The 11749-nt window shown below is 44.2% G+C and overlaps 2 protein-coding genes across 2 annotated transcripts in view; one reads left to right on the top strand and one right to left on the bottom strand.

The window, feature by feature from the left end:
* Positions 1–1174: 1174 nt before the first annotated feature.
* NDUFA8 (NADH:ubiquinone oxidoreductase subunit A8) lies at positions 1175–10917 on the bottom strand. The gene is made up of 4 exons (XM_060757589.2): positions 10760–10917; positions 8131–8294; positions 3363–3528; positions 1175–1445 (listed from the first exon to the last, which is right to left on the bottom strand). The coding sequence occupies exons 1-4, from the start codon at positions 10808–10810 to the stop codon at positions 1308–1310; spliced, it is 519 nt and encodes a 172-aa protein (XP_060613572.2). The 5' UTR covers positions 10811–10917; the 3' UTR covers positions 1175–1307.
* Positions 10918–11004: 87 nt separating this feature from the next.
* Positions 11005–11749, top strand: part of MORN5 (MORN repeat containing 5) — a 29922-nt gene continuing 29177 nt past the window's right edge. Inside the window, exon 1 of the mRNA XM_060757775.2 lies at positions 11005–11131. Coding sequence (XP_060613758.2) covers positions 11085–11131 — 47 coding nt within the window. The 5' untranslated portion in view covers positions 11005–11084. The remainder of the gene's footprint in view (positions 11132–11749) is intronic.

The raw sequence follows: 11749 nt of genomic DNA, 5'->3' as shown, positions 1-11749 counted from the left end.
TTCAGCCGAGCCTGCTCTCCATCTGCCAAGGAACCGTCTCAGTAAATTCCTCCACGACAGCTTTGAATTCTCGGCAACGGCGCTCGATCCCTCTTCGGATTCCCAGGAACCATTAGAGTTGTGGGGGGCGGTGGTCTGGAAGAGCGGCTGATGATTGACAAAAGCATTAAGGGTAATGCCAAACAGACGCGGCTCCAACGAGGACCAAACCTCTCTCCTCTTCAGGTCAAATGCTGGGAACGTTTACAGCTGTATGGCGTTCTTGAGCTTCACAAGGCAGGACGTTGCGGAGCTCCAGTCTGCGGCCGCTGCCAACCACAATCACTGCAGAAAGCACACTCACTTGGACCTGACACATTCACTCCGCAAGCCTTTGCCTTGGACCTGAGTGTGCATTTCAACAGAGGCTGTTAGAAGAAAGATGGAGAAAGACACCCAGACCCCAAGCTGGATCAACGCAGAGGGATCTAGTTCAACGGCGAGAGACTCGGAGGAGGTCTTAAAGGGGAAAAAGTTATTTGCACTGCTCTTTAAACCACTATGGAATCTTGCAGGCTTTGAAGCTGCAAGGCCATTCAACCAAGCTGGGCAACTGCAACATTCACACTTGCTTCCAACAGACAAGAGTTCTTTCTCCCACCTTGAACACCATGCCACGGATATATAAACCCCATTTTCCTCTATTCCAACAAATCTCACAACCTTTGAGGATGCCTGCCCAAGATGTAGGCAAAATGTCAGGAGAGAATGCTTCTGAAACACAGAAAAGCCACAGCAACCCAGTGATTTTGGCCATGAAAGCCTTCGACAAAGCATAGAATTATTTGTCATGAGTTTGAACTAAATGCATCCTCAAAACAGAGAAATTTCTTTTGTCTGGGTTGTTCTAAGTTTTTTGGACTATGTGGCCATGTTCTAGAAGCATTCTCTCCTGATGTTTCACCTGCATCTACAATCTCACAATCTCTGAGGATGGCTGCCATAGATGCAGGTGAAAGGTCAGGAGAGAATGCTTCTAGAACATGGCCATATAGCCCAAAAAACCTACAACAACCCAGCAATTCCAGCCATAAGGAAGGAAGGTTACTCTGGAATTTCAGTCCATAGTTTCACCCCATAAACACAGATTTTCACATTTTAGAAAATAAATAAATACGTTATAGAACAACCCATATTGTTTGAAGAATATATATTTAATCACCACCGACTAGAAGTGTCTGATACATACTTGGAAAGAGCCATGACCATCCCACAAGGTATAATTTCCTGTTTGGAGACAGCCCAGGTCCCTTGACCAACGCTTCCCTTCACCAGTTCCAGAAAAACATCCGACTCCCGTATTTAGCGGGCTTCAGTTCGCCTTCAATAGGCGGGTTTGGAGGCGGTCTTTCCCGAGAATGATACGGATTCTCAGGGATCGGCCGATCCGTCTTCACTTTGGTGACCTGGAAGGGAAAGAGCCACACTCACATCTCTGGTGGGTCACAGGAGGCACAAAGCAGGGAGGAAGACAGAAAGGACGGGCAAACCATGCAAAGCCAATCTCACGGGGTTCAAGCGAGAAATCGCATGCAACTGCGAGGGGAGCGAGAAGGCAAAGTTAGATTAGCTGAAGATGTCCAACCCTGAACTCCATCAGAAGGTTTGCAAAACATGGGGTCAACCATCAGGCAACTGCCTTGGGACTGGGATTAGAATTGCATGGCTTCATAAGGTCCCAAAGCTGCTTATATGGCCAAGGCATGGGCAAACTTGGGCCCTCCCAACAGCTCCCGCAACATAGGTATGCAGAAGATCCCTTGAGTGACTGAAGTGTCCAGTCCCAAGAGGACAAAGGAATGGGCCAACTTGGGCCCTCCCTCCAGGTGTTTTGGACTCCAACTCCCACAATGTAGGTATGCAGATGATCCCTTGATTGACTTAAGTGTGCAGTTCCAAGAGGACAAAGGCATGGGCCAACTTGGGCCCTCCCTCCGGGTGTTTTGGACTCCAACTCCCACAACTTGGGTATGTAGATGATCCCTTGATTGACTCAAGTGTCCAGTCCCAAGAGGAGAAAGGCATGGGCCAACTTGGGCCCTCCCTCTGGGTGTTTGGGGCTTCAACTCCCACAACGTGGGTATGCAAATGATTCCTTAATTGACTGAAGTGTCCAGTTCCAAGAGGACAAAGGCATGGGCCAACTTGGGCCCTCCCTCCTGGTGTTTTGGACTCTCAACTCCCACAACGTGGGTATGCAGATGACCCTTTTATTGACTTAAGTGTCCAGTTCCAAGAGGACAAAGGCATGGGCCAACTTGGGCCCTCTCTCCAGGTGTTTTGGATTCAAGCTCCCACAAGATGGGTATGCAGATGATCTCTTGATTGACTGAAGTGTCCAGTTCCAAGAGGACAAAGGCATGGACCAACTTTGGCCTTCCCTTCATGTGTTTTGGACTTCAACTCCCACCATTCCTAACACCCTCAGGCTGGAAGGGGCCTGAGGCTGCAAAAGTTACCCTTTTCTAAAGGAGGCTGCAAAAGTTACCCTTTTCTAAAGGAGGCTGCAAAAGTTACCCTTTTCTAAAATTTACCCTTTTCTAAAGGAGAGCAGTCCTAGTCTCCAGCAATGCCAATGCTTTGCAAGCAGATGCAAAGCCTTCTCTCGCTCTATTTACTTTGGTGGCAGGCAAGGAGATCATACGCCATCGAAAAACAGGTGAGCACAATGCCATGGAGCCCACTGTACGGTTAGCTGTCCAACAGGGAGGTACGTAACAGTGGTGGCACGCAATTACGCCATGCTAAATTGCACCCAAAATTATGTACATATAGGAGAAAGCATGCATTTACATCCAACGTGCACACAGACAAGACGTGCAGAAATACCAATACGGTGTAGGCATCACTTATATCTACAGATATGCCCCCCCCCAACACAAGAAAATAGACATTTAGTCTTCATATGCTTTGATGGTTTTGACCTGAATTGTTTTTAATATTGAGGTTTAATACTGTTTTATTATTTGTCTATTTTAAGTTGTATTGTAATACAACAACAACCATTTTATTACGGTTCATACACCCATCAGTGAACCGTTGTTTGTAAGTTCTCCCATCTCAGGAGAAATTCATTGTACCAGATATGGTTTCATGTGAACTGTGGATTTTGAGACTCCATCAGGTTCACAGAGGGAGACACAACCTTTCTGACACTACACAGCCAAAAGGTCCTGCCCAAGGGCTAAATTATGCCTCTAAATTATGCGTCTCTTTTCTCTCTGCCCCTTTTATCTTTGGAATTCCTAGAATTCAGGCCCCAGAGGCTCAATAGGTTTGACTGACTCGTGAGAGAAGTAACACCCAAAGGGTTCCCAGTTTACCTTTGACAGCTGGCCCAGTTCGGGCCTCACCCAGCCCAGCTTGTCCAGCACACACTCGTCAAAGGCCTGCTGCTGTTTCCGGCAGTGGCGCAGCTCCAGCAGGCCCGTGTAGTCCACGCAGGTCCAATACTGGGTAAATGGCTCCGCGCAGTGCAGCTTGATCTGCCTTGAAAGGGGAAGAGACCACGTTGGTTTTCATTCACAATTTGTCAGGAGAATTCTATAAATCGGCTTGCAGGGCAACTTCCTCCAACATGGAACAACCACATTGTAAACAGAGCATGATGTAAACTCTAGAGAGGCATTTCAACCTCTTTGGATGGGGACAAAAAATCCACAAGAAGCCGGGAAAGAAACCACACAATGACCACCTCAAGGAAAGCAAAGCAAAGCCAGGCCGAGCCCCAAGAGAGTCAAATTCAGGACTTCAGGTTCTCCTCCATTGTAACAAGCCATTGCAATAATAATAATAATAATAATAATAATAATAATAATAATAATGATAATAATAATCCCAAATGTAATATAATCCCAGATGAAGACTCTGCAAGGAAGCAGGTGAAACAACGGATCCCATCCTCAGCTGCTGCAAGAAGATTGCGCAGACAGACTCCAAGCAGAGGCACAACACCATTGCTCAGATGATTCATTGGAACGTGTGCCACAAACACTATCTGCCTGCGACAAAGAACTGGTGGGATCACAGGCCGGAAAAAGTTGCAGAGAATGAACACGCCAAACTCCTCTGGGACTTCTGAGTTCAGACAGAGTTTTGGAGCATAATACTCCTGACCTTACCATCGTGTTAAAAAACAAAGTATGGATTGTCAATGTTGCAATCCCAGGTGACAGAAGGATTGAAGAGAAAGATATGAGGATTTAAAGATCAAACTGCAAAGACTCTAGCACAAGCCAGTCAAGGGGGTTCCAGTGGTGATCGGCACACTGGGTGCAGTGCCTCAAGACCTTGGCCTGCACTTAAACACAATTGGCACTAACAAAATCCCCACCTGCCAGCTGCAGAAGGCCACCTTACTGGGATCTGCATGCATTATTCGCTGATACATCACACAGTCCTAGATACTTGGGAAGGGTCCGACGTGTGATCCAATTCAACATCCAGCAGAGTTGTTGTAGGTTTTTCCGGGCTATATGGCCATGTTCTGGAGGCAATTTTTCTCCTGACGTTTCGCCTGCATCTATGGCAAGCATCCTCAGAGGTAATGACCTCATTACCTCTGAGGATGCTTGCCATAGATGCAGGCGAAACGTCAGGAGAAAAACTGCCTCCAGAACATGGCCATATAGCCCAGAAAAACCTACAACAACCCATGGATTCCGGCCATGAAAGCCTTCGACAATACATCCAGCAGAGTGTCTGCTGTGGTCTCATCTTGTTGTGTTTCAAATAATAATAATAATAATAATAATAATAATAATAATAATAATAATAATAATAATAATAATCTTTATTTATACCATGTCGCCATCTTCCCAATGGGGACTCGGGGCAGCTAACATGAGGCTGAGCCCAAAAATAATACAGCAAAATAATATACAAAACAATGAGCAACAATGGAGAGATCTTACTCCATTTCAATAAGCAATTAGGCTTGGGTATGGATCAGGTTGACCCAAAACTGATTTGTAATATTCGGTGGTCCATTTTGTGCAATCTCTGAAAACAGAATGGGGAGGAAGGAGGAGGAAAGCCGGGCAAAACTGATCAAGAAAGCTGGATTTATCGGCTACTGGAGAGGATGGAGTTAAGTCTAAAATGATCAAGGGTCTGGAGAACAAGCCCTATGAGGAGCGGCTTAAGGAGCTGGACATGTTTCGCCTGAAGAAGAGAAGGCTGAGAGGAGATATGATAGCTGTGTATAAATATGTGAGAGGAAGCCACAGGGAGGAGGAGGGAGCAAGCTTGTTTGCTGCTGCCGTGGAGACTAGGACACGAAACAATGGCTTCAAACTACAAGAGAGGAGATTCTATGTGAACATGAGGAAGAACTTCCTGACTGTGAGAGCCGTTCAGCAGTGGAACTCTCTGCCCCGGAGTGTGGTGGAGGCTCCATCTTTGGAAGTTTTTAAACAGAGGCTGGATGGCCATCTATCAGGGGTGATTTGAATGCAATATTCCTGCTTCTTGGCAGAATGGGGTTGGATTGGATGGCCCAGGAGGTCTCTTCCAACTCTTTGATTCTATGATTCTTTAAAGCAGCATTTGCATGGCGTGGGCAGGCACTGAAAAGTCTGAGTTCCTCTCAGAGCATGATGGGAGTTGAAGTTTCTCTCTCTCTCTGTCTCTCAGCCAAAGGCCTGGTTGTGTCTGTGCTCTGATTGGCTGAGAATGGACACAACCGGCAACTACAATTCCCAGAACTCTCTTTTGCGGTTTGTCTTATTATTTTTTTTAAAAAGGTTATGATTAAAACTTAAAATAATTCTAAAAAATCATTAAGTTGGTGAATTGTTCTGAAACTTGGGAGTCCTGCAGTTGTAAATGGGGTCTAAAACCGAGGTGGGTTTCGTGCATATCGGCCTTAAAATGACTGAGGATTGAGCCTTTAAAGTTTCCCATTGTAGCCAATGGGCTGATTGGGTTGTTGTAGGTTTTTCCGGGCTATATGGACATGTTCTGGAGGCAATTTTTCTCCTGACGTTTCGCCTGCATCTATGGCAAGCATCCTCAGAGGTAGCGAGGTCTGTTGGAAGTAGGAAAAATGGGTTTATATATCTGTGGAATGAGCAAGGTGGGACAAAGGACTCTTGTCTGCTGGAGCTAGGTGTGAATGGGTTGATTCTTTGCCAATTAAAACGGCAACACTCCTCCCAAATTGAGTAACTTCCAGGTAAACAGAATGAAGGGTCAGCAGAAAAACTCACAACAACCCAGGGATTCCGGCCATGGACGCCTTCGACAATACTTTGCTTTTATAGTTGAATTCTTTGCCAAAAGGAGAGGCGAACAATAAATACAAAATGGAGTCTGCAATTAACTTTCAGGCAATGTGTATATGGTGTATTTGAAATATAAATAAATTTCATGTTTAGACTTGGGTCACATCTCTCATTGTGATATAGGTAAATATTCCAAACCCCCCAAAAACCCCATTAAAACCAGAAAAAAGACACTTCTGGATCCAGGCATTTGAGATAAGAGATGCTTGACCTGTATATAGATTTTCTATAGTGGAACAAAGTACAGCTAAGGATATAGAATCACAGAATCATAGAGTTGGATGAGACCACATGGACCATCTAGTCCAACCCCCTGCCATGCAGGAAAAACACAATCAAAACACCCCAGACAGATGGCCATCCAGTCTCAATAATAATAATAATAATAATAATAATAATAATAATAATAATAATAGAGTTGGAAGAGACCATATGGGCCATCTAGTTCAATCCTCTGCCATGCTGGAAAAGCACAATCAAAACACCCCAGACAGATGGCCATCCAGTCTCAATAATAATAATAATAATAATAATAATAATAATAATAGAGTTGGAAGAGACCACCTGGGCCATCTAGTCCAATCCTCTGCCATGCTGGAAAAGCACAAACAAAACACACCAGACAGATGGCCATCCAGTCTCAATAATAATAATAATAATAATAATAATAATAATAATAGAGTTGGAAGAGACCACATAGGCCATCTAGTCCAATCCTCTGCCATGCTGGAAAAGCACAATCAAAACACCCCAGACAGATGGCCATCCAGTCTCAATAATAATAATAAGAATAATAATAATAATAATAATAATAATAGAGTTGGAAGAGACCACATGGGCCATCTAGTCCAACCCTCTGCCATGCAGGAAAAACACAATCAAAACACCCCAGACAGATGGCCATCCAGTCTCAATAATAATAATAATAATAATAATAATAATAATAATAATAGAGTTGGAAGAGACCACATGGGCCATCTAGTCCAACCCTCTGCCATGCAGGAAAAACACAATCAAAACACCCCAGACAGATGGCCATCCAGTCTCAATAATAATAATAATAATAATAATAATAATAATAATAGAGTTGGAAGAGACCATATGGGCCATCTAGTCCAACCCTCTGCCATGCAGGAAAAACACAATGAAAACATCCCAGACAGATGGCCATCCAGTCTCAATAATAATAATAATAATAATAATAATAATAATAATAATAATAATAGAGTTGGAAGAGACCATATGGGCCATCTAGTTCAATCCTCTGCCATGCTGGAAAAGCACAATCAAAACACCCCAGACAGATGGCCATCCAGTCTCAATAATAATAATAATAATAATAATAATAATAATAATAGAGTTGGAAGAGACCACATGGGCCATCTAGTCCAACCCTCTGCCATGCAGGAAAAACACAATCAAAACACCCCAGACAGATGGCCATCCAGTCTCAATAATAATAATAATAATAGAGTTGGAAGAGATCACATGGGTCATCAAGTCCAACCCCCTGCCATACAGGAAAAACACAATGAAAGCACCCTGACAGATGGCCATTCAGTCTCAATACTACTACTTCTACTACAACTACTACTACTACTAATAATAATAATAATAACAGAGTTGGAAGAGACCACATGGGTCATCTAGTCCAACCCCCCGCCATGCAGGAAAAGCACAATCAAATCACCCCTGACAGATGTCTTTCCTCCGCTGCAGGAGAATAAAAGTACTGGCTCCACTGCCAAAGAGATTAACCCAATCCCATCTTCCTAAACCCAACACAGGCTCTTTTTTGGGCACATACCTGAAGAAATCCAGGGCGCACTTATTCACTTCCTTGCCTTCCTTCAAGCACTTCCGGGGGTCCTTCTCCTCCCAGCGGCAAAGCATGAACTCCTTGTTAGGCTTGTCACACTGGGAGCCATAATGGTGGGCAGCCGCTTTCAAGACTGCCGAGCTCACCTTCACCTACACATTCATAAAAAGGACAAGGTACTATTATTATTATTTATTTATTATTATTATTATTAGGAACACAACAAGATGAGTCCACAGCAGACAAGATCACTCTGCTGGCTGTTGTATAGGATCACAAGTCGGACACTTCCTCTAGGACAGGGATCCTCAAACGAAGGTCCATGGGCCGGATACGGCCCTCCAAGGTCATTTACCTGGCCCTCACTCAGGGTCAACCTAAGTCTGAAATGACTTGAAAGCACACAACAACAACAACAATCCTATCTCATCAGCCAAAAGCAGGCCCACACCTCCCACTGAAATACTAATAAGTTTAGATTTATTAACATTGTTCTTCATTTTAATTATTGTATTGTTTTTAAGTGTTTTTTGCACTACAAATAAGATATGTGCAGTGTGCATAGGAATTCATTCATATTTTTGTCAAATTATAATCCGGCCCTCCAACAGTTTGAAGGAATCTGACCTGGACCTCTGTTTAAAAAGTTTGAGGACCCCTGGTATAGTACAATATAGTAACATATAATAATGATATTGCACTATGCTAATAATATAATATATTGTATGTATGTGTGTGTGTGTGTGTGTGTGTGTGTGTATATATATATATATATATATATATATATATATATCTTGTAATCTGCTCTGAGTCCCCTTCGGATAAATAAATAAATACAAAATGGTATCTTTAGAGCAGGGGTCCTCAAATTTTTAAACAGAGGGCCAGGTCACAGTCCTTCAAACTGTTGGAGGGCCAGATTATAATTTGGAAAAAAAAATAATTAATTCCTATGCACAGTGCACATATCCTATTTGTAGTGCAAAAAACACTTAAAAACAATACAATAATTAAAATGAAGAACAATTTTAACATATATAAACTTATTAGTATTTCAATAGGAAGTGTGGGCCTGCTTTTGGCTGATGAGATAGGATTGTTGTTGTTATTGTTGTTGTGTGCTTTCAAGTCAAGTTGACCCTGAGCGAGAGCCGGGTAAAAGACCTTGGAGGGCTGCATCCGGCCCCCGGGCCTTAGTTTGAGGACCCTGTACTATACCATTGTAATATTATTAGTAAAATTACATGTAATATAAAATATGTAATTATAATATCATATTATTAGTAGCATTATCTTGTATCACATTATAATATTTTAAATATTATATGTATATACAATATATTATATTATTAGCATAGCACAGGAGACAAGATGGAACTCTCCCATTAGCCACAGTGGCAGGCGAAACATCAGGAGAGAATGCTGCTGGAACATGGCCACACAGCCTGGAAAACTCACAGCAACCCAATCAAAGCCAGTTCACATTTTCCAAGCAGAGGTTGCCTCCAGGCAACAGAGGCCAGGCTACCTCTCTGCAGACACCCTCCCTGATTGACTTGGCAAACTTCATGGTGACTCAATGGTGTTCAAGCTTGCTCTTGGCAAGTGTGTGTTTCAATGGACCCCTCCTACACACACAGAGGGTGCCTCCAGGCAACAGAGGCCAGGCTACCTCTCTGCAGATACCCTCCCTGATTGACTTGGCAAACTCAATGTGCTCAAGCTTGCTCTTGGCAAGTGTGAGTGTTTCAATGGACCCTTCCCACACATGCAGAGGGTGCCTCCAGGCAACAGAGGCCAGGCTACCTCTCTGCAGACACCCTCTCTGATTGACTTGGCAAACTTCATGCCGACTCAATGGTGTTCAAGCTTGCTCTTGGCAAGTGTGTGTTTCAATGGACCCCTCCCACACACACAGAGGGTGCCTCCAGGCAACAGAGGCCAGGCTACCTCTCTGCAGACGCCCTCCCTGATTGACTTGGCAAACTTCATGGCGACTCAATTGTGTTCAAGCTTGCTCTTGGCAAGTGTGTGTTTCAATGGACCCCTCCCACACACACAGAGGGTGCCTCCAGGCAACAGAGGCCAGGCTACCTCTCTGCAGACGCCCTCCCTGATTGACTTGGCAAACTTCATGGCGACTCAAGCTTGCTCTTGGCAAGTGTGAGTGTTTCAGTGGGCCCTTCCCATGCAGTGGGTGCCTGGGTGCCTCCAGGCAACAGAGGCCAGGCTACCTCTCTGCAGATACCTTCTCTGATTGACTTGGCAAACTTCATGGCGACTCAATGCTGTTCAAGCTCGCTCTTGGCAAGTGTGAGTGTTTCAATGGGCCCTTCTCACGCAGAGGGTGCCTCCAGGCAACAGAGGCCAGGCTATGCAGATGCCCTCTCTGATTGACTTGGCAAACTTCACGGCGACTCAATGCTGTTCAAGCTCGCTCTTGGCAAGTGTGAGTGTTTCAGTGGGCCCTTCCCACACACGCAGAGGGTGCCTCCAGGCAACAGAGGCCAGGCCACCTCTGTGAGAGGAAACCAGAGCTTCCTTTTGAAGGAAGAATAAGCGTTTTATGCGTTGAAAGCGAGTAATAATAACACGAATAGTACTAGAAGCCACTCACCTCCTGCACTTGGAGCTCCTCCAGCGGGGGCAGCTCGATCTTGGCGGGCATCTCGGCGCGAGGGGCGAGGCGGCCTCCCCTCCACAACTAGGCCGCAAGCCCCGAGCTAGGCCGCACCGCGCATGCGCCCTCCACGCACGCTCTCCTTCACCTTGAGAGAGACATCCCAAAGGGGGCGGACTGCCAGGCTGTCACTCACCCTGTCCGTCACCGGCTTGGCCCCGCCTCTCCCCTGCTCCCTGCCGTCTGATTGGCTCCGCTTCCTCCTTCACGCCGGGAAGCTTGTCGCCATGGTGACGAGGCCTACTCGCCCGCCGCGACCACGATGGATTACACGGGCAGCTCCTACCACGGCGGGCGCGTGAACGGCAGGTGGGCGGGCGGGCAGAGAGGGACTCCCCCGTCGGGCAGGCAGACAGGCAGGGAAGGCCGCTCGTCACGTGTGGACGGCGTGATTCGCGTGTCGTGTCTCTGAGGGAAACGGGTCAGGCGCGCGGGAAGGGAAGCGAGGCAGTTACCATGGAAACCAGGCCTTGTTTTGGCCAAAGTCACGAGAGGAATGTTATTATTATTATGGTATATCGTTTATAATACACACACACACACACTATATATATAATATTAATAATTACATTATATATATATATATATATATATATATATATATATATAGTGTATATTATATCATTTATAATATACACACACTATATATATATATAATAATTATATATATATATTGTGTATATATTATACCGTTTATAATATACACACACTATATATATATAATAATTACATTATATATATATATTGTGTGTGTATATTATATCATTTATAATATACACACACACTATATATATATAATATTAATAATTACTATATATATATATTGTGTGTATATTATACCGTTTATAATATACACACACACTATATATGTATATATAATATTAATAATTACATTATATATATATTGTGTGTATATTGTATCATTTA

The sequence above is a fragment of the Anolis sagrei genome, chromosome 11, assembly GCF_037176765.1.
Source record: "Anolis sagrei isolate rAnoSag1 chromosome 11, rAnoSag1.mat, whole genome shotgun sequence".
Taxonomy (NCBI): domain Eukaryota; kingdom Metazoa; phylum Chordata; class Lepidosauria; order Squamata; family Dactyloidae; genus Anolis; species Anolis sagrei.
The sequence above is the reverse complement of the archived record's forward strand: the minus strand, read 5'-3'. Positions and strand labels throughout refer to the sequence as shown.

Excerpts from the sequence above, each read along its gene's own strand:
- NDUFA8 (XM_060757589.2), bottom strand. The coding sequence starts at position 10,810 with ATGCCCGCCAAGATCGAGCTGCCCCCGCTGGAGGAGCTCCAAGTGCAG. Across the intron at positions 3,529-8,130 it reads TGCGCCCTGGATTTCTTCAG|GCAGATCAAGCTGCACTGCG; the intron begins GTATGTGCCCAA and ends TCCCCTTTCAAG. Across the intron at positions 1,446-3,362 it reads AACTGGGCCAGCTGTCAAAG|GTCACCAAAGTGAAGACGGA; the intron begins GTAAACTGGGAA and ends TTTCCCTTCCAG.